Source organism: Rhinatrema bivittatum, chromosome 3 (genome assembly GCF_901001135.1).
Source record: "Rhinatrema bivittatum chromosome 3, aRhiBiv1.1, whole genome shotgun sequence".
Lineage (NCBI taxonomy): Eukaryota > Metazoa > Chordata > Amphibia > Gymnophiona > Rhinatrematidae > Rhinatrema > Rhinatrema bivittatum.
This window is the reverse complement of record NC_042617.1, coordinates 243,462,859-243,490,801: the sequence shown is the minus strand read 5'-3', so window position 1 is coordinate 243,490,801 and position 27,943 is coordinate 243,462,859. Positions and strand designations below refer to the sequence as shown.

Here is a 27,943-nt window from a genome sequence, read left to right as displayed (position 1 = left end):
GATTAGACTGAAAGCTCCATTGAGCAGGAAATGTCTCGTGTGTTGTTGCTTCTTCAGTGATGAATATGTTAAATAGCGCTACAGAAATGTTAATTAGCAGTAGTTTGGTCCTACATCATCCCTAGTGCATTTGGAAGGGCAAGCAGTCCCATCAGGCACTAGAAAGAATGAGAAAAAAGATCAAGTGGATGCGCAGGTTCATGCCCATCATCCATGGTTTTTGTGCCCCTCGTGACTTGATTGATGAAAGCTGCCCTGGATTATTTCGTCCAGGCAGGGTGCATTTGTCAGACATACTCAGTGAGTCAGGATATTTTGGAGGTTCTTCTTGACAGACATGGCTTTATCACCTAATTAGTGGGCAGCAACTCCCCACCCCCGGCAAATGGAAGTTCGTTACTAGGTGGTAGTGGCAGGGCAACCAGCAAGAAAAGGCCCAATACACTCTTTATACGGAAACTGCAATAGGAGAAAAAAGGGGTGGGGCAAATGCCACGGAAGCTTAAAACCCATCAATTATCTGGTGGCAGTTGATGCAAGCTCAACAGATCCCCATAACTTTGATGGGGGGGGGGGGGGGGGAAGGCGAGGCAAGATATGAGCAGTGCTCAACACAAACTCTGGGATGCCAGCAAAACCCCCACAGCGACAGATGGCTTGAATAGCCAGGTGAATACATTGTTTGGAGATGGCATTGGCGGCGCATGTTATAAAATGCAATTCCTGCGCATACATGCACACCAGATTTTAATCTCCACATGTGCATATGCAGGCGGGCGGCCTCCTCCATGCGCAGGGGGGATTTTAAAAGAATCGTGCGGTGACTAGATCGGGCCATTGCCCAGTTCCCTCCCAGTCCGTTCCAAATAAAGGAGCAGAAGTAAGCTCTGCATGCCGGCTGCTGGCGCATGTTTCCCTAGGACAGCATCTAATGGCTTTGGCCCAGCATGACTCGACCCCATCCCCAGCCCACCCCTTTCTTCAGGCCCAGCAATTCTGCACGTATCAGGAGTTACACACGTGGCTGGGTCCTTTCTAAAATGTGCTCGGTGTGTGGAGAGCCCGGCCAAGCGTGTAACCTTCAGTATTTGTGCGTGCGGTCCTTTTAAAATCGACTTAACAGTGTTGATCAATTGTCATGATGCTGGTCACCTAGGGGTGTCAGTAAATATGGGGATGTTTCCATTCTGCAGATTTAACCTAACCATATTAGTATTCATTCCAATTGTTTTGGTTATGTTTATGTTCATTTGTGTTCTTTTTTCATAGAAGGTGAGGTTAGCAAGGGATAGCAAGGAATGACACCTATGCCTGCACATGTGACCCTTTAAATGATGTATAGGTTTGGGAAGTTCTGCTTTTATTAACATGTGATGTTAGCCTGTGCCTCTGTTTTTCTTTTATATAGATTTTTGGACAGGCATTTTGATTCATTCAAGTAAAAGAAATGCAGAGCATAACTAAATAAGTAGCAGAAAAAAATAATCCAATGTTGTACCAAGACTTTTTTTTTTTTTTTTTTTAGGTATTCTCAAATGTTCATTTTACCAACCTTACAGCAGTTAGTAGAGATGTGAATCTCTAGCAGTTAGTGTAAGTGGGTTTAAAAAAGGTGTGGATAAGTTCCTAGAGGAAAAATCCATAAACTATTACGGTAATTAATAAGCAATAGTAGATTGTGATTTATCTAATGTTTGGGTACTTGCCAGGTACTTGTGACTTGGATTGGCCACTGTTGGAAACAGGCTACTGGGCCTGATGGACCCTTGGTCTGACCCAGTATGGCATATCTTATGTTCTTATGACCTTTTAACTTTGTGCACACTCAATATTCTGCACATTAGTAAATAACTTAGATTAAGTGTACAAACTATTTTGGAATTATCACACTGATAAACTACCTGTTGCCAGTGTACATGTGAATCAATACGCTAAAATAAATTTAAGGCATTTTTATTTTTAGAACATATCTTAATGCCAGAAAAATAACAGCCACTATTTATTGTCACTTTATATGCAAACCAAATACTGCTGCGGACACAATATAAAGATAACCTACAGACATGGTTAGGTACATAGGGATTACCATTTACTCTTCAACCTGGCCAGACTGATATGTTTGGCATTTGTTTTAGCAAACAATGGTGCCTTTAAACAAAGACAAGTACATATACACACACACAAACATCTAAACACAAACTTGAACATTTCACTTAAACAAAAAAGGGCTTGTTTTCTAGTATATTATAACCAGATAACTTTAACCTGATTATGCCCTCCCCTTGCAATGCTGAATTGGTTTGGAAAAATACAAACCACCCCAAAAAAAAGGAAAAAAAAAAAGGCACATTTGGTGGCTATTGATACTGGCATGTATCTGGCACAGGATTTTCTTTCTTTCAACCTTTCAGGCACATGGCATATGACTTCAGATATCTGTTGGGGCTTGGGTCAATTATGTTTAACTTTTACAGCAATTTGCTACTAAATACACTTTTTATTGAAGGCAAAAAGGGATTTTACTACTAATAGTTGACAGAGAAATGCACTTTAAGGTGTTAAAAATGGAAAAAAAGGCATGTCATTCTCAAAGTTAAAAGTGCTTTTGTTCTTTTCAGGTATGTATTAACTACATGGCTGCATGCTTTTCATGACAGTTAAATAAATGCTCAAATCTGTGTCAGGTGGTTTCCAAAATTTAGGTAGTCCAAACTGTAATGCTTCAAAGTCAAAATTAAACAGGCAAGCAGAAGTCAAATATAACATTTTCCAATGTGCTTCATAAAATGATCTTCCCTTTACCTGAAGTGATACTGAATTTGAGGAATATGAAAGCTTGTGGTTGTATAATATACATAGAATTGCACGGGTGCATCAATCAAAGCAGCGAAGTATTAAGTATCAAATGGCTATGTTTGATTATTTTGGAAAATTTAAATAAAGGGGATATCTGTTAACTGCAAAAGAAAGATCTGTTATGTCCTTTCCAACGTAACTTTCTCTTCAAATGACATTGTATAGCATTTGAATGACAAGTGGCAACTAATGTAGAAAGAAAAGGGTGAATTTAAATAGTCCAAAGCATTAAACTAGATCATGGATGAATACATGACTAAGGTCTGGCATCTGACACAATTTTTGTCTGTCTTAGCAAGAGCTAGAACAATAAAATTAATATGTAGACAATTACGGCACAACTGATACACAACTAAGCAGATGAATGGGCCATTTCATTCTTTTTCTGCTGTCATTTCCTAGGTTATTATAATACAGTCTAGTCATTCAATAGGCAGATTTTCATTTTACCCTTTTTTCCCAATTCAATTTGCAAAAATCAGCTTTCAAAATTTAGTTTGCAAGAGGCCACAAATACAATATACTTCTTTTTAAATATGGAATGATGAATCTTAGCAGGTTGCTAAACTACATTTTGTCAGTGTAATCTTGTCCTAAAGGGGAAAAAAAAATCTTTAATGTAATTTGAAAAACTATGAATAATATCAACACGAGAATCAATGAAATGTGCGAGTGTAGATAGTACATTTATATATACATGTATATACATACACCAACTTGCATTTCTATTTAAAAAAATAAATCTTTATATTATACTATTGCACTAGACACCAAACAACTGAGCAACAGTCAACAATGTGAGCATATTTGTAAAAAAAAAAAAAATCTTAGATTCAGTCATTTCTAAGCTCAATCAGAAAAAATGCTCCATAGTTAGGTACTTTATTTTCAGTTTTTATTTTTCATGTGAATTTCAAGTCTATAAAAAAAAAAACCAGTGGAAAAATGAGTTTGCCATTGATTGCTCTGTTTGTTATAACAAAGCCATTTTTCCACAGATTTTTGTTATAACAAGGAAATTCCCTGGAAAAAAAAAGCCCTGAAAACAAAGGTCCTAAACCATAGTGAGTGTTAATCCACCAGCAAAGCCAATATTTAAGCAGGAATCATAATAAATTAAGTATACTTTATTACTAATGTGCTTCAGAGGATGCACCTATCAATTTTTAAAGCCTAAAGCATAAAATTCATTTCATTTAACATACTAAATATATGAATATTAAGAAGTATCTTTAGCTTAATTTTCACTGGGACACACGACTGCATATCTGTCAACATATCCAGTGCCATCATATTTAATCTCTGACACACTCAAGAAAAAGAAAACTTGTACTAGAAAATATATAGTTGGCCCAAATTATGTGTAATTGCTACAGTTGTGCAAATTCATAGCACTATATAGATTGCAACTTCATGGAGGGTTATATACAAGTATATGCAGAAATGTCCTCCTCTGATCTGGGTTTACTTACATATCTAATTTGAATATGGAAGCGGGAGGGGGGTTTAAGATACCAGAACTACAAAAAAATGTGCCCACAACAGAACTTAAATATGTTAAATGTAAAGATACAAGTCAAGCAAGAAACAGTTTGGCTCTGACAATGTGTTATGTAATGCTGATGAAATTAAAATAGTTTCTGAAATGTAACATTTTGTAGTCAGTGTATAACTGTATTGGATTCACAGCATTGCTGCTCAGAATGTTCACTTTGACACGTCATATTACGACATTGCCCTATTGACATGGATTACAGTGCTGCTGAAATATATTGACAAGCAAGCATTGATTTAACTTTGCTTTGAGATACTGCACGCTTTACAAACATTTTAGTGGGAATTCACAAAGCTTTTCTTCAATAACTGGCATGCATTACCATCACAGTACTTGTTAAAAGGTGTATATATAGGTTTATGTATAATCCATGTCATGATGCTTCATGCAGGTAAGTGTTCTGCCATATACATTTCTGCTATAGAAAAATATAGTAATGACAACCAGTTCCAGCAAGTCCATACTGAATTGCATACACCCTACCCAGTAAATTTAACAGACCCATGGCTCATTTCAACAGTTTCATTTCTTTTCAAACACAAAGCCCTGATTTTGTTTTTTCTCCTGAAAGTCTATCATTTATTCTGGCAGAGACTGAGTGAACGTACCACATGTGCTTTTAGTGTGTTTTCAAGGAGAGAAACTGAATGGTGCAATCTTCAGTGTAATAATTTAATGTATGTCTGCCACTTGAAATATGAGCATCTTTATTTAAATTAAAATAATAAAAAACAATCTGCAAGTACTATTACGTTGCATTCATTATGTACACATGTATGCAGTTGCACGGTAACTACTGATGTCTGTCTATAATGTTAACAAGGTAATCCACATGGAGGCTCTTTCACATTTTAAATGATACAGCTGTGAGCCATGAAATGGATTTTATCACTAAACCTTAAATATGCTGGGCAGAAACCTTGTGCAGATTAGCATAGTACTGTATATGTATTATTATAACCAACTTAGGCAATACCATGATTTTTCATTGTTTTTGAAGACTTTAGACTTTTCATTTGAAGACATCAATCATCATACATACTTCTGGGCAAAAATCTTTTTTTGTCAACTGGCACCATAATTCTTGTTAAAAAAAATTATGCATACATATACACACATCCCCCCCCCAAAAAATATATACACATATATATATATGTGTGCGCATATATATATATATATATATATATATATATACACACACACACACATTTTATATTACATCTATCTATGTATATAGATAGATATAATATATATAGATATACATATGTACCTCTTTGGTGAAGCAGGTACCCATAAAATTCATTGTAACAATCTGTAAACAGGACAGCAATACAGCGCTATGCCTTAGTTTTACAATATTAGGTACCACAGGTCTTTCTCACAATCCTTTCTGTAATTTTATAAAAGATTTATTAAAGCAAAAGTGTAAAGCAAAAAGAAATTAAATAGGATATAAAGATCCCTGTTTTATATATAAAAAGTGCATATTTTAGTTTCAGCATTTGTATCACCATTTAGCCCTGCTCCATACCAAACTGCACTTTTCATCCCTTATTGGTAATTAGAGCTCATTATGCAAAACAGAAGCTCTGCATCTTGGTCACAAAAGTTTCTCTAGTATCTACTGAGGTGTCTTGCTACTTTAGGTCAATTCTTGTATGTTGTAACAAGAACAATGAATCAGTTTATGATACATATCCTGTTAGGTTGTGATTCATCGTCTATACACTGCATTTTTAAATGTAGAGTTTGTAGTGTTTGAAGTCCTCATCTTGTTTTAGGAAGAGTGAGCATTCTCCAGCAATGGTGGTCCATCTCGATGAATTGATGGAAGTGTGTGCTCGCGTTTATAAGTTTTTGGAGGGAGTTTTGGGATAGATTGAGAAGTGCTTTGCCGTGGAGGAACAGGTGGCCCAGTAGTGGATGGAAATTCCATATCTTGTGATATTAAAGGTGGTGAAGGTAACTGTCTACGTGTTCCAAGTGGGGATGGTGTTTGAGGAGGAGGGGGCGTGAATGGAGAGAGGCTGTTTGGAAAAAAAGTATTACCAAGTTCACTTTTTCTGCCTAAGGGTGGTGGCTGGAGATGCAGTGGGGAACTGGAAAAGACATCTGGCGTTCTAACAGGCTCTCGAGGTGGTAGTAATGGAGGGCTTTCTGGAGGTTCAGAGGTGGATGTCCTGTCTGACAATGGATATCTTGGTGAATATACCTTTGATGTTGGTTGTCGAGGAGGAATTGCTGGAGGACTGTCCAACTGCTTAGACATGATCTGAAGGTCAAAAAAATTTGATTTTAGGTAAAATTCATATACATAAAAATCAATATTTTGTAGGATCAGGCTGACCCCCCCCCCCACCCACACACATACAATTCATATAAAAAGAACACAAATTCAAATTGTTACAACCCAATTAATTATGCTAGGTGTGGAAAATAAATATAAAAAACCTTCCCAATTCCTGGAAGTCCAAGCAAAATACAAAGTTATATTAATATTTTTAATGAGGTGCCTGGGACAGAGTGCCACATAAAAGTAAAAATTATTATAATTAATAGAGTCCAGCAGCAATTTGAACCTGGAGAAAACTTGAGTCTTTGTAAGTTTCAATACCTTTAACTGGACCAACAAAACATGAGAAAATTAAAAATAGTTCACTATGTTAATACTGAAATTTAATCTGGATAAGTAAATCCAAATTTGATTACGTTACTTATTAATAGAAAAAAATAAAACTATGCCCTTACCTTTGATGGCGAAGACTCAGCTGGTGCTGACTCTGGCCGCCTTCGTGGAGGAACTGGCGGAGGTACAGGAGTTTCGTCAGTGCTCTTGTTAAAACTTATGGAAGATACTGAGGCTGATCCTAATTAATTTAAAGAAAAATAACTTATGTTCATCAGCATTTCACTGATAGTTGTTGTCTTCAGGACTATTTGTCAGAGATATTTTTGCATTAAGAGCACAAATAAAACGTTAGCTGCAAATTCAGCTGTCTACTGCCATTATATTGTTAGTCTCTTAGGAGTTGTGGACATGGCATTTCCCACTGATACTTGACATTTCAAACAGTGAGTTGCCTATTTTAAGATGAAAAAAAGAGAAATGACTTACTTCTTACCTGATAAATCTCCTTTTCTTTAGTGAAGATAGGTTAATCCACACCAGTGGGTTATGCACCTCTAACCAGCAGATGGAGATTCTCTGCAAAAGCCAACTGTGGACTACTAAACAATATATTAACATAACTATTAACAGACAACCATTCAAGCACTCAGTTAACAGGAAAAAACTGAGCTCAGACAAGGATTGTAATATCTAGGGACTAGATCTGACACTTACCAGTAATCCCTGGAAATGCAGCCACTCAGGACAATATCACCAGCATCCAGCAGTTAAGGGCTGGAAAGTGGATTAACCTGTCTTCACTAAAGAAAAGGAAATTATCAGGTAAGTAGTAATTTCTCCTTTCTTAGCATTCAGACAGATTAATCCACACCAGTGGGATGTGCCAAAGCTACTCTCGAACAGGGTGGGAGGCTGCCCGCGGTCCGATCAACACCGAACGTATGAAGGCTGCATCCTCCTGGGCATGTGCATTCATTGGTAATGCCTGGAAAAGGTGTGTAAGGAGGACCAGATTGCAGCTCAGCAAATCTTGACAGGAAACAATCTAATCTCTGCCCATGACACTGCCTGAGCTCTAGTGGAATGAGGCCTCACCTGACTAGGCAACGGCTGCTCCACATCCACATAGACAGCCCTAATTACCTCATTAATCCAGCGAGCTATCATATGTCACGACACCAGCTCACAATGTTTATTCCCACTGTAGAGCATAAACAGCTGGTCTGTCTTCCTGATAGTTTTAGAAACCTCCAAATACCTCATGATATGCCTTTTGACATCCAAAGTCCATAAGGAGAAATTATGTCTTGCCTGTTAATTTATTTATTTATTTATTATTTTTATATACCGACATTCATCTCAATTGATTTCCTTTCCTTTACTTCTGCTCCACCAGTCCAGAACCTATGGGGTATATCCCATCATTCAGCCAAATGGAGGCAGAGCTCTAAAATTCTTTACTAATGACATCACTTTAGACCATTTCATCTTTGACTCCAAAGCGCTGTTCTGTTACGTTTCGGCCCTCACCAAACCTACCCCACTGACTTTTCCGGACGACCAAGCTCTCAGCAAAGCCACAGAACTTGCTAATTACTTCGAGAACAAAATCATCAAACTTATTAACCCGCTCTCTTCATCCAATCCTCCAACCCCCTCCACCCTCACAATTTCTCCTTAACAAACCGCAACGCTCGAAGCCTTCCAGACTACTTCTTCACTTGAGATAGAAAACATTCTTAAGAGACTCAAACCCTCTTCCCACCCTTTGGACACCATTCCTTCGAACCTTCTCATCTCCATCCCGAACATCATTGCTAAAGCTATCGCAGAAATTATTTATTTATTTAACACTTTTATATACCGAAATTCATGTAAACAATTACAAATCACTTCGGTTTACAATATAACCGCTCTCTAACTCAAGGTCTAGTTCCAGACACTCTTAAGCTTGCCATATTAAAACCTCTTTTAAAAAAACCTAACCTTTCGACAGCGGACCCTGCGAATTTCCGTCCTATCGCCAACCTGCACCTTATTGCCAAACTTATGGAGAAAATTGTCAACAAACAATTCTCAGATTACCTGGAGGAACACAAGATCCTAGCTCCATCTCAGTTTGGATTCTGTAAATCTCTTAACACAGAATCCCTTCTAATTTATTTATTTAAAGTTTTTCTATACCGGCATTCGCGATGAATATCGCATCATGCCGGTTTACAATTAACAAGAGGTGAAAGGAACAAAGTAAGTTATTTATTTATTTTTAAATTTTTATATACCGATGTTCCTGTATACAATACATATCGCACCGGTTTACATGGAACTGAACAGTCGCCTCAGGGGCGGAATACATTAAAACAGGTGGACAGGAAAACTTTTAGGGGGAAGGGCTGGAATAATAGTAATAAAATAAAAGTAATAATAAATGAAGTAATAATAAATGTTGAGATTACTTACCTGATAATCTCCTTTTCCTTAGTGTATGCAGATGGACTCAAAACAAGTGGGTATAGTGTGCTCGTGCTAGCAGTTGGAGACGGATCTGAAGTCAGCATGGGTACAAATACCCCCGCAGGAAGTGCAGCAATTCTGTAATCTTCCTTGCAAAAGCTTTATGGATATATGTGTAACTGACCGATCGATTAAATGAACAGGATTACCCTGACCGATTGATAGTAGCTGGAGACCGCCAGTGTTCTCAACCGGAAGGCGTCGACACCCGGCAGGGTGGATGCCCTATTATCAGAAAACATGGCTTACCGTGAGTCGGTGAATCCCCATGTATACCGGCAGCGGGCGGGATGCTGAGTCCATCTGCATACACTAAGGAAAAGGAGATTATCAGGTAAGTAATCTCAACATTTCCTAGCGTGTAGCAGATGGACTCAAAACAAGTGGGATGTACAAAAGCTACTCCCGGACTGAGCAGGAGGCTGCCCGAGGTCCATTCAGGATAGCCCTCGCGAATGCTGTGTCCTCCCTGGCCTGGACATCCAGACGGTAGAATCTGGAGAAGGTATGGAGGGAGGACCACGTCGCCGCTTTGCAGATCTCTGCAGGTGACAGCATCCTAGTTTCTGCCCAAGAGGCCGCTTGCGCTCTGGTAGAGTGAGCCTTGACCCGTAGAGGTGGTGGCTTTCCCGCTTCTACGTAGGCCGCCTTGATAACTTCTTTGATCCAGCGGGTGATGGTTGCCCGTGAGGCCGCTTCCCCTTGCTTCTTCCCGCTGTGAAGGACGAACAGGTGGTCCGTCTTTCATACTGCTTCTGACATGGCAAGGTATCTGGACAGCAGCCTGCCGATGTCGAGATGGCGTAGTATTCAACCTTCTTCCGACTTCTTCAAACCTTCCGTGGTAGGCAAGGATATGGTTTGGTTGAGGTGAAAGTGTGAGACTATTTTGGGTAAGAAGGAAGGAACCGTGCGAAGATGGATAGCCTCTGGAGTGATTCTGAGAAACGGATCCCGGCAGGACAGTGCTTGTAGCTCAGAGATGCGGCGTGCTGAGCATACAGCCAGCAGGAACACCATCTTCAAGGTTAAGAAACAGAGGGACAGGCCTCGAAGTGGTCTGAAGGCGTGTTCCGCTAGAAATTCCAAAACTAGGTTGAGGTTCCACAGGGGTACTGGCCACTTCAGTGGCGGGCGAATGTGTTTGACTCCTTTCAGGAAACGTGAAACGTCTGGGTGTGTGGCGATGTTGTTGCCGTCACTCCAGGGACCGTAGCAGGACAGCGCTGCCACTTGAACTTTGATGGAACTGAGGGACAGACCCTTCTGAAGTCCATCTTGCAGGAAATCCAAAATGATAGGGATCTTAGCAGCATGTGGATTGGTGCCGTGAGTTTCGCACCAGGCTTCAAATACTCTCCAGATCCTTATATATGTTAGGGATGTGGAGAACTTGCGTGCTCGGAGGAGTGTATCTATTACCGGCCCCGAGTATCCTCTTTTCTTCAGTCTAGCCCTCTCAAGGGCCAGACCATAAGAGAGAATTGAGCTGGATCCTCGTGGAGGATGGGACCTTGCCACAGCAGGCCCCTGTGTAGAGGCAGGGGAAGTGGATTCCCTGCCAGTAGTCTTCTCATGTCTGCGTACCAGGGTCTTCTTGGCCAGTCCGGGGCCACTAGAAGAACTAGGCCTCTGTGCCGCTGGATCTTGTGTATAATAGCACCCAGCAGGGGCCATGGAGGAAAGGCATATAGCAGGATCTCCCGAGGCCATGGCTGTACCAGGGCATCGATCCTCTGGGATAGAGGATCCTGCCTGCGGCTGAAATATTTGGGAACTTGAGCGTTGGACCTGTCCGCTAGTAGGTCCATGCCCGGCGTCCCCCACTGATCCACAATAATCTGGAAAGCTGTGGGCGAAAGCTGCCATTCCCCTGGATTTAGGCTTTCTCTGCTGAGGAAGTCTGCCGTGGTGTTGTCCTTCCCGGCGATGTGGACGGCGGAGATGTCCTGGAGATTTGCTTCTGCCCAAGTCATCAGGGGGGCTATTTCTAGGGATACCTGTTGGCTTCTGGTTTCGCCCTGTCGGTTGATGTATGCCACAGTGGTGGCGTTGTCTGACATCACTCTGACCGCTCTGTTGCGAAGTCTGTGGGCAAATCGCAGGCACGGTAGCCTGACTGCCCGTGCCTCTAGTCGGTTGATGTTCCACCCCGACTCTTCTCTGTTCCACCGCCCTTGGGCGGTGAGTTCTTCGCAATGCGCTCCCCATCCGTTCAGGCTGGCATCCATAGTGAGCAGGGTCCAGGTTGGGGAGGACATTCTTGACCCCCGGCTCATGTTGCCGGACTGCAACCACCACAGTTATCTGATTCCGCACTCTGGCTGGTAGAGGTAGGTGTGTGGTGTAGTTCTGTGATCGTGGGCTCCACCGAGATAGGAAGGCGCGTTGTAACGGTCTCATATGAGCCCGCGCCCATGGTATCACCTCCAGAGTGGATGCCATAAAGCCGAGAACCTGTAAGTAATCCCAAGCTGTAGTCCGGGTGGCGCTCAGCAGGGCCTGCAGACGATTCTGGAGCTTTGATCTTCTCTTGGAGATCAGGATGACCTTGTCTTCCTGGGTGTTGAATCGGACTCCTAGGTATTCCAGCGACTGAGAAGGCTGTAGGGAACTCTTGTTCAAGTTTACAACCCATCCTAGGCTTTCCAGAAGAGCTATAACTCTCTTGGTTGCCTGGTGGCTCTCCTCTGCTGACTTCGCCCGGATCAGCCAATCGTCCAGGTAGGGATGGACGAGGATTCCCTCCTTCCTGAGGGACGCTGCCACTACTACTATGACCTTGGTAAAGGTCTGCGGCGTGGTGTCTAACCTGAAGGGTAAAACTCGGAACTGGAAGTGTTGGTCCAGGACCTTGAAGCATAAATAGCGCTGATGATCCCGATGGATTGGGATATGCAGGTAGGCTTTCCAACAGATCTAGGGATGTGAGAAACTCCCCTGGCTGTACTGAATTCTTGACAGACCGCAGAGTTTCCATGCAAAAGCTGGGGACCCGTAGGTATCGGTTGACTGACTTGAGGTCCAGGACGGGCCGGAAAGTGCCCTCCTTCTTGGGCACGATGAAATAAATGGAATAATGCCCAGAATTCATCTCCCTTGCAGGCACTGGGATTATGGCCTTTAGGGACAGGAGCCTCCGCAAAGTAACTTCTAGGGCCGTCCTCTTGATGGGCGAACAAGGAGATTCCACAAACCTGTCCGGCGGGAGTCGAAGAAAATCCAGGTAATACCCTTCTCGGATGATGGCGAGGGCCCACTGATCCGAGGTAATCTCAACCCACCTTCGGTAGAAGAGGGATAGCCTGCCCCCTATGGCTGCTACCCCCGGATGGGTCAGCTGATTGTCATTGTGGGGTACGGCCGGGACCCGAACCCGAGCCGGTTCCCCTCTTGTTGTGCTTAGGCCGAAAGGACTGGTTCCTGGCCTGCGAACGAGGTGCTTGGTAGCGAGTCCTGTAAGGGTTTAAGCGCTGAGAGGTTCTACCTCTGGATGGTCTAGGAAAGGGGCGCTGGTTCCTCCTTGACCGGTCTTCTGGTAGACGGGGTAATGGAGAGGTGCCCCATTTATTGGCCAGTTTCTCAAGGTCGCTGCCGAACAGGAGGGATCCCTCAAAGGGCATTCTTGTGAGGCGTGTCTTGGAGGAGGAGTCGGCCGACCAATTACGTAGCCAGAGCTGTCTCCTGGCCGCCACTGAGGATGACACTCCTTTGGCTGCCTTACGTACTAAGTCGGAGGCTGCATCAGTGAGGAACGAGAGAGCTGATTCCATTTCTTCTCCCGGGGTGTTGTTCCTAGCCTGTGATAAACAGGAACGTGTCACCACGGTGCAGCAGGTCGCAATCCGTAGGGACATGGCTGCCACCTCAAAGGCTTGTTTCAGAATGGTGTCCATGCGCCGGTCATGTGTATCCTTGAGGGCCGTCCCCTCCTCCACCGGAATGGTGGTGCGCTTCACAATTGCGCTAACTATGGCGTCTACCTGGGGGCACGCCAGTTTCTCCTTGGTTGCCGGGTCTAAGGGGTACATGCCAGCCAAGGCCCGACCCCCTTTGAATGAGGCCTCCGGCGTATTCCATTCCAGATCGATTAACTGCTGAGCTACTTGTAGGAGGGGAAAATGGTGAGACGTTTGGCGCAGGCCCTCTAACAGGGGGTTCATTCTAGGTTCCTCAGGGGCATCGTGGCCCGGAATAGCCAGCTCCGACAAGCATTGAGAGATCAGGCCTGGGAGATCCCCTTTCAAAAAGAAGCGCCTCATGGTCCGATATGGTTCAACCCCCGAGGGCAGTTCTCCCTCCTCGGGGGACTCGTCGTCTTCCTCAGGGCCATCTGAATCCCCATAAGTGGGGGTTCCGGGTGGCGCGTGGCTGTGCCTAGGCCTTGAGGGTCCAGGGGCCGGGTAATCCGGTACGTATGGACCTGTTCGGGGAGCAGCCTGCATTGTGACAAAGGCATGAATCCCCTTGAATAATTCCACCCAGGAAAGCGAAGCAGGATCTGGTCTGAGGGGTACCAGGTCCCTCGGGGTCCCCGGCTGCTCACTGCTGCCTGCTAGGTCCAGGGTGTTCCCTGAGGAACTGGCACGTACACTAGGCTGCGACCGGTCCTGGCCTGGAACTCCCACGGCCTCTTCATATTGGGCACATAGGGAGTCTGCTTCCTCGCTCTGTGTGGCTCTGAGGTTGCATGCCGAGCAGAGGCTCATGCCTGATGCTGGAGGGGCCGGCTCCGCTGACGCATTGGCTCTCTCACGCTCCATGTGCGCCTGGGAACAGACGTATCAGCGGGCGCCTACGAACGCGCGCCTATCGCGCGGTGACAAACTAGGCAGGAAAATGGCGATCTCCGTGGCGGATTGCCACATAGGCAGACTCTGCGAATCCTCGCTTCCTCGGAGACCAAGAAGTAAAGATGTACGCCTTACCTTGTCTTCGGTGCTTCCCGGTTGCGACCCGGGCGGTCTCCGGCTGCTGGGGGAGAGGGTGAGTACAGTCACCGCCGCGCTCAAGGAAGTGCACCCGCTGCCTCTGGGCCACGCCCGAACTCGTCTCGCTCGGGGGCCAAGTCCACGCCGGGACCAAGGCTGCTCTATGCCGCGCCCGAGCCCTTCTCACTCGGGGGCTAGGTCCCTGCCGCGAGCCAGCCACCGGACCGAGGCCCTTACCTCCGAGGGACTACGGAAATCGCCTTGGGAAACTCAACTGGGGGAGGGACCGACTGGTATCACCGCAGGAGTGTGGGGCTCGTCTTCAGGTAGGTTTCTTCTATGAATTTAGTTGTGTAGAATTTGGAAACACGCTCAGCGAGCGTGAGGTAGCTCCAAACTGCTTTGGAGACGGAAATTACTGAATTGCTGCACTTCCTGCAAGGGTATATGTACCCGTGCTGACGTCAGATCCGTCTCCAACTGCTAGCACGAGCACACTATACCCACTTGTTTTGAGTCCATCTGCTACACGCTAGGAAAATAATAATAAATAATAATAATAAACATTAACCGGTGCTGACAAAAGGTTGCAGTTACAATAAAACAAGGGAATTACACAACTTGGAGCAGTGAAAAGGAGCTAGGAATTAAACAGAGAACAAATTTGCCAATTAATGGTGTGAACTAAAATAAAGCATTTGCAACGTTAATGAATTGCCCTGTTGAGGTGGTTATTAATTACCATGTTAAGAAAAGTCTAAGCGTTAGTTAATGGTGAATTAAAGGTTCAGTTGGTGTCTGGAAAGGCTTTCATAAATAACCACGTTTTGAGTCGTTTCCTAAATGTAGGAAGGCAGGGTTCCTGTCGCAAATCTGGTGGGATGGAGTTCCATAGTGTCGGTCCTGCCGTGGAGAAAGCTCTGTCTCTGGCGGTTATGTGCCGAGTGGATTTGGAGTGTGGTACTTGTAGGGATTCTCTGTAGGACTCTCTGATGGGTCTGGAGGAAGTATATTTTTTGAATGGAATTTGAAGGTTAAGCGGAGAGTATTGATGGGTGGCTTTGTAAATAGTAGTTATGGACATATATGATTCTGTAGTGAATTGGCAGCCAATGTAGGTCTTTGAGGATTGGAGATATGTGGTCTCTTCTCCGAGTGTTTGTTAATATTCTCGCTGCCGTGTTTTGAACCATCTGAAGGGGTTTAGTGTGAGATGACGGGAGACCTAAAAGAATAGAGTTGCAATAATCTAATTTAGCGAAGATTATTGATTGCAGGACTGTTCTGTAGTCGTGGAAGTGGAAAAGTGGTTTTATTCTTTTTAAGACTTAGAGTTTATGGAAGCAGTCCTTGGTAGTTTGATTTATAAATGATTTTAGGTTTAGCCTGTTATCAATGATAGTTCCTAGGTCTCTTACTTGTGAAGTATGTAAGTTGGGTGGTGGATTTGTGTAGAAGTTACTGTTTTCAGTGGAAATTAGAAGGAGTTCGCTTTTTGAAGAATTAAGGATTAGGTTTAGACTGGAGAGGAGTTCGTCGATTTCTAGAAGACAAGTTTCCCAGAATTCTAGAGTTTTTGTGTAGGATTCTTTAAGTGGGATGACGATCTGGACATCATCCGCGTATAAAAAGTGTTTAAGGTTTAATTTGGTTAACAGTTGGCAGAGGGGGAGCAGATAAATGTTAAAGAGCGTGGGTGAGAGGGAGGAGCCCTGCGGCACTCCCAAAGAGGAAGGATAATGCTGAGATTCTTTGTTGTGTATTTTGACCTTGTAGCCTCTGTTCCCCAGGAATGATTTGAACCAAGACAAAGCTGTTCCTGTTATTCCAATGTTCACTAATTGATTTAGTAGGGTGGAGTGGTTAACCGTATCAAAAGCAGCTGAGAGGTCCAGGAAGATCAGTAAGTAAGCAAGCATGACCTTTATCGAGGCCCATGATGAGGTAGTCTGTCAGGGATATGAGTAGTGATTCAGTACTTAAAGATTTTCGGAAACCATATTGGGTCGGGAACAGAATTTGGTGTTCTTCGAGATAGTCTGAAAGTCTGGTGTTAACTAATTTTTCCATTACCTTGGCTAAGAAAGGGAGATTGGATATTGGACGGAAATTGGTAGGATCTTTAGGATTTAAGTTGGGGTTTTTTAAGAGCGGTTTGATTGAGGCAATTTTCAGGTCATCTGGGTAGATTCCTTGGGCTAAAGAACAGTTGATAATGTCTGTCAGAGCTTTGGAGATGGTATCTGGTATTAGCAGGAGTAGTTTGGATGGGATGTGGTCTAATGGATGTGACGATGGTTTCATTTTCTTCAATACAGATTGTATCTCTGAAGTTGTGATGGGTTCAAAGAATTGTAGAGTAATGTCTTTGTTGAGATAGAAGTATGTGTTGAAAGGCGCTAAAGTATTGGACCTCAGCTGTGTTAGAAGGTTGGAGATTTTGTTGCTGAAGGAAAGGGCCAACTCTTCTGCTTTTTCTTGCGCTTTGTTGAAAGGAACGTCAGGTGTAATGGTTTGTGTTAAGTTTGATACGTAAGCAAATAGGGCTTTTGAATCATAAATAAGATGATGTATCTTGTGCGCGTAAAAGTCCCTTTTTGTTTTTAATGTGGAGCTCTTGTATTGGTGGAGGGCGAATTTGTAAGCGGAGAGGGAGGTTGGCGAAGGTGCTTTCCATCATTTGCTTTCTTTCTGTCGAAGGGAGTGTTTGAGTTTTTGAAGTTCTTCGTTAAACCAAGGTTGTTTTTTGGAGGTGTTGTGTTTGAGATTTTTTTTGTTGCCAATGGACAGAGTTTGTTTGCTGCCGTTTCTGTAATCTTGGACCAGGAGTGGAGGGCAGAGTTGGGCATGGAGATGTCTATGAATGGGAGTTCTGGGACAAGGATTTCTCTCACAGACTCAATTATCATGAACATGGATAAAAGACAACCATACCTACTGGCTCTTTTAGATCTATCCGCGGCCTTTGACACCGTCAACCATGCAATCCTCTTAGACCGCCTTGCAGACATAGGCATCACTGGTACGGCACTCAGTTGGTTCAAATCCTTCCTTTGCAACAGATCTTTCAAGGTCAAAATAAAAAATAAAGAATCTCATCTGGTCAGCTCCAACTGGGGAGTCCCCCAAGGATCTTCCCTTTCACCAACCCTTTTCAACATTTCTACCTCTCTGCCACCTACTCTCTAAGCTAAAGATTACACATTACCTTTATGCGGACGATATACAAATTTTCATTCCGATCACCGAATCTCTACATAAAACCCTAAGCTTCTGGAATAGCTGCCTCCATTCAATTAACATGCTCCTCTCCAGCCTCAATCTAGTCCTCAACACCAACAAGACTGAAATCCTCATCATCTCCAAGAGGACAACAACCTGCTTCTCAACGCACCAACCTCCACGCATTCTGCTAACCTCAATCACTCGCCCCATGTAAGAGATCTTGGCGTTCTCTTGGATAACCAACTTAACCTTAAAAAATTTGTAACCACCACCACTAAGGAATGCTTTTTCAAACTGCAAGTCCTAAAAAAACTGAAACCCCTCCTACACTTTCACGATTTCCGTCTTGTACTCCAATCCATCATCTTCTCAAAGATTGACTATTGCAACTCTCTTCTTCTTGGCTTTCCTGCTAACACCATAAAATCCCTACAGATGCTGCAGAACTCCGCCACCAGGATTCTGACGAACACAAAAAAAAGAGATCACATCTCCCCTATCCTCTATAACGTCCATTGGCTCCCTATCAAATACAGAATTCTCTATAAAGTCCTTAATATAATTCACAAAGCCTTACACAATCTCTCCCCTATTGAGCTCATCATCCAACTACGTCCTCATAACTCCGTCAGACAGATTAGAAGAGCCTATCTAGGCACTTTATACGCCCCCCAAGCAAAAACAACCTTAAGGAAATGAGCCCCATCTACAGCAGGCCCCCCACAATGGAATGCACTCCCTCAGGACCTCTGTCAAGGGAGTGCATTCCTCAAAAACCTCAAAAGATGGCTCTTCAAACTAGCATTCCCAGAATGAAGACTTCAGTTCTGTTCACTTGAATGGTTTCTTATACTCCAGTCCTTAAATATGTTAATTGGACTTATTAAGTATTTATCAAGTTCCGTTTGAAGTATTCATTAACTATTTTGGTTATTCTTATTTATCTCAATGGGCAAGTTCGCAGCCCTGGTTTTCCTATAACTTACTTGTCCCTCACTTTGTTCCATGTAATGCTCAAATGCGACGTTATGTTTATTGTAAACAGGTGTGATTTGTAGTCTTTACAGGAATGTCGGTATATAAAAGTTCAAAATAGATAAATAAGTAAGTGCTGTATGGAACACATTCAACCCAGTTTACTACTGTCAAAGCTTTCAAAACAAAAACTAGAGATATTGAAAAAAACTTAGAAATTTTAAAACTTCAACTATAGTGTCACAGCCGAAAGCTGAAAAATATTTAGCCACAAAATAATTGAATATTAACAAAGCTATATGAAGGAGAGCATGCTCAATTATAAGCAACAGTAAAACTTAAAAATGCAAATTAATTGATGAGAAATAAACAAATATACTAAAAAAACAATACAGGGCAGGGTTCTGGACTGGTGTAGCAGAAGTAAAGGAAAGGAAATTAACCGGTAACAATTTATCCTTCAATTACCTTCTGCTCTATCAGACGTACCAAAGCCCATTTAAGAGTTGGTGGATGACAATCCCGCTTTCAAGACAGATGAACCAAAAGTGGTACCTTGCCTAGCGAGAAGATCCAACCTGTAATGCTTTCCAAAAGTGTCTAAAGATGACCAAGTAGCCATCTTACATATCTCCATTGGGCTAACAAAACTTCTCTCAGCAAAAGAAGAGGCTTGCGCTCTTATAGAATGAATCTTAATCACAGTAGGAAGTGATTTACCCTTCAAAATGAAAGCTGAGGCAATAGCATTCCTTAACCATCTAGCAATTGTAGTCTTAGAAGCAGCCTCACCTTTTCTAGGACCACAAAAGAGGACAAATAACCTTTCCGAATTCCTGAAATCCTTAGTTCTTTGAGTTAATGTTTTAAACATCTCCCAACATCTAAGAATCGTAAAGACTTTAAACCACTCTTACACTCCTTCTTACTAAATGAAGGTAAAACAATCTGTTGATTTAAATGAACGTGGATACAACCTTCGGTGAAAACGAAGGAATTGGTCTCAAAATCACTGAATTCTTTGTAAAATGCAAAAACGGAGATTGCACTGACAAAGCCTGCAATTCTGAAATATGCCTTGCCGAGGTTATTGCCACTAAAAACAGTCTTAAGAGTTAAATCCTTAATAGCAGAGTTCAATAAATCTCAAAGGGCAAATCTGTTAAAGCTTGCAAAACTATATCTAAACTCCAAAGAGGAAAAACCGGCTTTACTGGAGGATGTAAATGCTTCACACCACATAAAAAGCGAATAATATGCGTGTGGGAAGAAATTGGGCAACTACTAACTCTCCCACGAAAAGAAGAAATAGCAGCAATCTGTACCTTTAAAGAATTTGAAGACAAACCCTTATCTAAACCACTTTGCAAAAAGGAGAGAATACCTCCTACCTGAGCTTTCCAAGGAGAAATTCCCCTTCTCAAACAAAAATTTTCAAATATACACTACACTCTTATATAAGAAAGAGAAGTGGCTGTAAGCCAAAATGGAGTTGGATCCTCCATCTCTATAGGACCTTGACTTAGAAGACCTTTCATTTGGGGAAGTAGAAAGGGCTGATCCACTAGGAGTCTCAATATGTCTGCATACCATGGTCTTCTCGGCCAATCGGGAGTCACTAGAACCACCTTTACCTTCTCGATCTCTATCTTTTTCAAAACTCGAGTTATTAAAGGCCATGGAGGAAAAAGATACAGAAGACTGTAGCCCTTCCAACTCTGTTGAAAGGCATCCACTCCCTGGCTGTTTATTTCTCTATGTTGACTGAAAAATCTCTCCACATTTTTGTTCAGATTGGAAGCCATTAAATCTATTTGAGGAGTGCCCCCTTACTGTACTATTTTAAAATAAACATGATTCAACTCCCATTCTCCTAGATCTATTATGTTTTGACTCAGATAGTCTGCCTGCACATTGCTTTGACTTGCTATGTATTGAGCTGTCAAATGTAAGAGGTGAATATCGGCCCACGCAAACAACTAATGTCTCTTCCAAAACACTCCAACTGCGTGTACCTCCTGGCATTGTCGCAAAGAACCTTTACTACCCTGCCCTGAAGCTGAGGCTGAAAATAGAGAAGAGCCACCCTGACAGCCCTGGTCTCTAAACAATTTATCGACCACTTTCTCTCTTCCTGGCTCCAGAGTCTTTGAGTGTAAAGGATTCTTATAATGAGCACCCCAACCTGTCAAACTGGCATCCATTGTCAAAAATTCCCAAACTGGAGCTTCTAGAGGCATCCCTTTCCTTAAATTTGAAAGGTGAGTCCATCACTTCAAAGAAGTGTGGACATCTTCAGATAAAGGAAGATGAATCTGGTAATCCTGAGTCTGAGGATCCCACCTGGAAAGAAACGAAATCTATAAAGACCTCATGTGTGTTCTTGCCCAAGGTACCAACTCTAAAGACGCCATTAGGCCCAACACTTGGAGATAATCCCACACAGACGGGGACTCGACAAAGAAAATTCTTTTATCTGGGCACAAAGTTTTAAGATTCTTTTCGCTGATATATAAACCAGGCTGACTCTTGAATCGAATATCGCTCCCAGATGTTCCAATTTCTGGGTGGGCTGTAAATGACTCTTGGAAAAATTGATCACCCAAGCCCAGCCCTTGCAGTAAAGAGACCACCGTCTCTATCAAATCTACCCCTTCGGAATAAGACTTGGCCCTTATGAGACAATCATCCAGATAAGGATGAAAAAAAATTCTTTTCCTTAAAAAGGTCGCTACCACCATCACCTTTGTGAAAGTCCTTGAAGCAGACGCTAGATGAAAGGGAAGGGCGACAAACTGAAAATGATGGCCTATTACACAAAAACAAGGACATTTCTGGAAATTTTGTCTTATTGGAATATGAAAATACTCCTCCTTCAAATCTGGGGAAGATAAAAAGTTCCCTTTGCGTACTGATGCTATGACTGTGCGGAGTGACGCCATATGCAAATGAGGGATATATATATTCTGATTCACCCCTTTTAAATCTAAAATAGGTCTGAAAGTGCAGTCCTTTGGAATCACAAAATAGATTAACCTTTTCGATATTCTGTTAATGGGACTGGACGAATGGCCTATAAATGAAGTAACTTGCTTAAAGTCTCGTGAATGGCAACAATCTTGGCAGGAGACCTGTCAGGAGAGATCACAAAATGATCTCCTATACCCCTCTTTAATTCTGGAGCATAACCAAATCTTATTATGTCTAATACCCATTGGTCTGCAGTAATGTGGATCCATTCTCCAAGGAAAGCCTGCCCCTATAGGCTCTCCTGGAAAATGTATTCCCCTGGCTTCATTGTGTACTATTTGATCTTCCTGTAGAGCGGACCAAGTCCCCCCTTGGCTTTCTAGATCCGCGAAAGGACTGAAATTCTCTCTTATCTCTTGAAGACTGAGGCATAACACACTTGCCAGATCTATACTTCTTAGCTTCCATAAACTGAGTGCAACTCCTAAAAGGATGGAAGCTAAGTTTAACTTCATCTTCTGGTAATCTCTGCATTTTTGATTCTCCCAAACCTTTCATTAAACGATCCAACTCCTCTCCAAAAAGATATTTACCTCTAAAAGGTAAACAAGAAAGCCTAGCTTCTGATAAAGAATCAGCGACCAATTTCTCAACCAAAGAAGTCTTCTGACTCCCCCAGAGAGATCTAAAAATCTGGCTGTAATTCTGATATCATCATAAAAGGCATCAGAAATATATGCTGCTGCTGCCAGCCTTGCAGAACCAGAACTCTCAGAGATTTGCTGAATCCAGTGGAGGAGAGATCTGGAGACATAACTTGCACAAACCGCACTTTGTAGGACCAAAGAACCTTCCGCAAAGAGATTCTTTAGCACAACCTCTAACTTTCTATCCTGAGCATCATGGAGAAAAGCACCACCTTCTACCGGAATAATAGTCCTCCTAACATCAGCAGTAACAGATGCATCCACGTTTGGCTGCTGAAACAGAAGTTCTAAGACCTCAGCAAGTAAAGGGTACAATTTACTAAAAATTCTCAAGCGCCTATAACCTGCCTCCGGAGCATCCCATTCAGATAGATGATTAAAGAATGCTATTGCCTCGGCTTACATTTTGAAGGGTAAATCAGTTCCTACTGTGATTAAGGCTCATTCTCCAGATGAAGAGGAAATGTAGAAGCTGTTCTATGAGTGCCTCTAAGAATCGGATCCCAGTCTGGAGAGTCTTCAAATTTATGCTCCTCCAAGCGTAACACAGAAATAACTTTCGAAAGTAAAGCAAACATATCCTCCTTATGAAAAAGCCCGATCTGGTCCTCATCATCCTCTGCTGAATAAAGCTTACCCTCTTCTAAGGAATCCACAATGCTCCCTCCTTTTTCCTCATCTAATCTTAAAGGAGAACAGTCCAAATCTAAAGAAAAGGCTTCAGACTCCTCAGGGTCAGATCTTTCTCTTTTGAGACAAACACTTCAGCAGATAAACTAGAAGGACTAGAGTCTGTAACCTCATTACCCTGTAGAACATTAAAAGCTTGAAGCAAAAATGTAAAAAATGGAGAAAAAAACCTACGTATTTATTGCCAAAGGTTTCCTGCTTCGAATCAGCACTAAAATCGAACGCAGGAAGTAGCTTGGGAGGAGCCTGACTCATCACAGACACTCTCCTCGATGATGCCGGTCCTGGTGCATCAATCAAGATGGCCACCACGTCTGAAGCAGCCGTTGCTGGCTCCCCTGATAGCGAAGCAGCCTTAGATAAAGGCTTTTGCTTCCCCGAATCAATTACCTTCTTTGTAGATACTGCAGAAATCAAATCAGAAGAACGGCTTTACCATGGCATACAGAGCAAGCAGCCCTTTCAGTGGAGCTGCGTTTCACACCGCATATGCTGCAGCGTTGGGTTTTCTCACCCATGCTGAAAAAAACAGCTATCAGCTTTCAATCATGCCAGGGCAGCAAAAAAAACCTCTGAAAAGGCAGGTAAACAAACGAAATCCCTGAAAGGAGAGACAAACGTGCCGATTCAGTAAAGTCCGCGGGAGAGCGGGCGAATGCCACTCTCCTGTGCCCGCGATTCTGTATTTAAATGAGGCCCGTCGGTAAAAACGGGTAAAAGGAGAATCGCGCACACAGGAGAGTGGACTTTACTGAATCGGCCCGTTTGTCTCTCCTTTCAGGGATTTTATTTGTTTACCTGCCTTTTCAGAGTAAAGGGCCAGGCCAGGGCAGGGCAGCCCTTTTTTGGCTGCCCTGGCATGATTGAAAGCTGATAGCTGTTTTGGAAAGTTTCAGGACCTCCGACTTAATATCGCCATGAAAGTCCCGGTGCCCGAAGAAATTAGCGCCTACCTATTTTCTCCAAATTAGACTACTGAAATGCTCTGTTACTTGGCCTCCCCTCCTCGATTATCTACAACTCCTGCAGAATGCCTCTGCCCGCATCCTTACAAACTCCAAAAAGAGGGACCACATCACCCCCATCTTGAAAGAGTTGCATTGGCTACCAATCACTTCAAGAATACAATACAAAGTTCTCTCCCTCATCCATAAATCTATTGTAAATGAAAACATGCACTGGCTCAATCCCCCCTTCCTTCCTCACGTCTCAAGACCCATTCGGACTATCCTTCAAGGAACGTTGCACCTACCCTCCCTGAAATTCATCAAACTTACCTCTACTACTAAAAGAGCGTTAACTCTGGCCGGCCCTACCCTTTGGAACTCTATGCCACACGAACTCCGCACTGAATCCTTTACACCCAAGTTTAAAAAAAAATTAAAAACTTGGCTGTTTCAGCAGGCTTTCACCTAAACTCCTCAACGCCTCGGCGATTGTCAATAGACTTTCCTCTACTTCCTAAGGACCCATTCCCAACCTGTTTGTGGTTCACCCATTAGTTATTCCTCCCCTCTCCAGATCTTAAATCTTACTCTTTAATCATTTGTCTAATTTATTCTCTCCCCCTTGAACCCTTTGCTAATTATTTGCAATGTAAATATGCTATTCTTACTTATATAAACTGTATATATATATTTATTATCTTCCTGGTTTAAATGCTGAACCAAAGTTAACATTTGATGTTTTATTTTTTATCTGTGTTTATCACAGTTCTATGTTTTATGTAAAGGATACCATTTTGTTCCATGTAAACCGGTACGATGTGTAAATGGCTATCGGTATATAAAAAAATGGTAAATAAATAAATAAACAAGTAAATAAATAAATACATAAAATGGCTGCATTCATCCAATCCACATGTTCGGCATAAATGGCTTTATGTATTAAACAGAGTTTTGTATTTAACTCTATATTCCACCGGGAGCCAGTGGAGTGCAATCAAAATGAGTTATATGATCTTTTTTATTTGTTCCTGTAAGAACTCTGGTAGCAGAGTTCTGAAGTATTTGAAGGGGTCTGGTCGATGTTTGTGGTAGTCCAAGATATAATGAATTACAATAGTCAATATTTGTAAAAATTAGAGCTTGCAGAACTGTTCTGAATTCATTCTGATTTAGAAGAGTTTTTAAGCGTCTAAGTATTAACAATTTGTAATATCCTTCTTGTATTTTAATGGAAATATGTTTTTTTAGACTGAGTTCAGGGTCAAGCCATATTCCTAAATCTCTTACCTTATTTCCTAATGTAAGTGTTGAATTTTCAAACTTAAGGGATTTACATTGATCTGTAGGTGACAACTTGCGTTGTGTTTTATCTATTGAGTTGTTTATTGGTATGATGAGCTGAATATCATCTGCATATATGTAGTAATTAAACTGTAGCTAATACTTGGAACTTCCATCCAACGGCTGGAGGCAGAGAACACTGGTTGAATGTGTTCCATACTATTAGGGTTTTGAGGTGTTTGAGGGGATTCTTGGGTACTGTGCCAGATGACCCCGCCCACGGGGAGGAGCTCCGTGGGGAGCCACAGTACTGGGCTAGACTCAGGACACACAAACAATCGTCTTATTATACAGCAGATGTAAGCCACCAGAGGTGGCAGAAGTGAGCAGGTTCTGAAGTAGCAGTCCAGGACCCTCGGCAGAGGGACCCTTCTCACCAAGTTGATATAGGGAGATTCCGGTGTAGGGTTCCCAGCACGGCAAAGCTGTAGATGAGATAGACTGAGAATTAGATTACTCACTAGATGGTAGCTGTGATGTAGAAGGTTTCCACCAGGTAGAAGTAGATGGTTCCAGGCACCGAGGCAAGGAGAGCAGGCCCTCGAGGAGCGAGTACCTGATCCCAGTAAGGCACCTGAAAGAAGCGGAAGGGCCCCTGAGGAGCGGGTACCCAGGTTAGTAGTTACCCCGAAGGGCAGAGAAAGGGAGTTTCCAGCAGCTGCACGGAAGTGGCAGAGCAGCATAGACCGGACGAATCCAATCCGCAATCCAGTCCTTGCTAACTCAATTAGCTAGCAAGTAAGGGCAGGCTAAATACCTGGATGTTGTGAAGTCACTCGAGGGGGACACCCCCGAAGTTCACGCCATAGCTAGAATAAAGATGTGGGTAGTGCACGCGCGTACCCTAGTAGGTCCTTGGGAGGAACATGGCTGGAACGCCATAGCCGTTCCGGGGTCGCCGGAGAGGGTGGCTAGCAGATGCGGCGGTAGCCATTTTCCCAAGGTAAGCGGGAGGAGCTGAGAACAAGAAGAGGCATATGGGGCGAAGCAGTCTGAGACCGACGGACACAACACATACAGCACTTATGTTCCAGTGATGTCATTAGAAAAGAATTTTAGAGCTCTGCCTCCATTTGGCTGGATGAGGGGATATACCCCATAGGTTCGGGACTGGTGGAGTAGAAGGTAATGGAACAGGCAATATTAACCCACATCTTTCTCCCTGTCCAGAGTTGGTAGGGAAATTGATTGATTGTACATCCAATGCAAAGAGCTCCTGTCTCTCAGAGAATGAGTCCAATCTCTGGATACTAGAGTGGCAGACTTGAAGGAGCTGAGGCAGACAGAGAAGTATATAGATGAGGCCTTAAGGGAAATAGTAGCAAAGTCCTAACTCCAGTCTGGCATCCCTGGTGCTGCCTTGGGAGAAGGAAAGTCTCATGATCTTGGTGCAGCAGGAGATGATCCTGTAGCAAGGACCTCGTCTCCAGGAGGTGATTTGTCCTCTCGCACGGAGAATGTGTCTCCCAGGGCTTCTGCCAAGGAGGGAAGGGTCAGGTAGGCTGTCATATTAGGTGATTTGATTATTAGGAATGTAGACAGCTGAGTGGCTGGTGGGTATGAGAATCGACTGGTAACATGCTTATCTGGTGCGAAGGTGGTGGACCTCACTGTCACCTAGATAGGATTTAAGACAGTGTTGGGGAGGAGCCGGCTGTCATGGTACATGTGGGCACCAACGACAGGAAAATGTGGGAGAGGGAGGTTCTGGAAGCCAAATTTAGGCTCTTAGGCAGAAAGCTGAAATCCAGAATGTCCAGGGTAGCATTTTCTGAAATGCTCCCTCTTCCACGCGCAGGTTTCCAGAGGCAGGCAGAGCTCCGAAGTCTCAATGCGTGGATGAGATAATGGTGCAAGGAAGAGGGATTCAGTTTTGTAAGGAACTGGGGAACTGTTTGGGGGGGGGGGGGGGGAGTTTTTTCCGAAGGGATGGGCTCCACCTTAACCAGGGTGGAACCATGCTGCTGGCGCTAATCTTTAAAAAGGAGACAGAGCAGCTTTTAAACTAGAACAAAGGGGAAACCCGACAATCGCTCAGCAATGCATGGTTTGGAAGGAGGTATCTTCAAAGGATACTTATGAAGCATTAGAGTTAGGGCATCCCAACAGAAAGGTTCCACTAAAAATAAAAGTAATCCAAGTGCCTATAATTAAAAATTCACCTGAGCTAAAAAATAGTAGAGTTGTTTACCTTTAACAGGTGTTCTCCAAGGTCAGCAGGATGTTAGTCCTCACACATGGGTGACATCATCAGATGGAGCCCAGCATGGAAAACTTTTGTCAAAGTTTCTAGAAACTTTGACAGGCACACTGAGCATGCTGCTAACCACACGTCCACCCTCTTTGGTCTTATAATATAGAGTTCGCGAAAAAATAAAAACAGAGAAACCCAACTCTGCGGGGCGGCGGGCAGGTTTTGTGATGACTAACATCCTTCTGTTCTTGGAGAACACCTGTTATAGGTAATCAACTCTGCTTTCTCCAAGGACAAGGGTGATTAAGCAGCTCCAGGTCTCTCTGAATATGAGCAGCGAGCTGCAGTAACCAGAGGAACAGGCCTGCACCCAACGATAGGGCCCACGGAAGAGAGAGTTGAGGTTCCA

General features: G+C 43.1%; 1 protein-coding gene across 4 annotated transcripts in view; it reads right to left on the bottom strand.

The window, feature by feature from the left end:
• Nucleotides 1–3,518: 3,518 nt before the first annotated feature.
• SOS1 (SOS Ras/Rac guanine nucleotide exchange factor 1) overlaps nucleotides 3,519–27,943 on the bottom strand; it is a 1,044,495-nt gene continuing 1,020,070 nt past the window's right edge. For all 4 annotated transcript variants that reach the window (XM_029594364.1, XM_029594368.1, XM_029594365.1 and 1 more), the window contains 2 exons: nucleotides 7,160–7,278; nucleotides 3,519–6,683 (listed from right to left, as the gene is read on the bottom strand). In XM_029594364.1, the coding sequence (XP_029450224.1) occupies nucleotides 6,189–6,683; nucleotides 7,160–7,278 (614 nt within the window). In that variant the 3' untranslated portion in view covers nucleotides 3,519–6,188. The remainder of the gene's footprint in view (nucleotides 6,684–7,159; nucleotides 7,279–27,943) is intronic.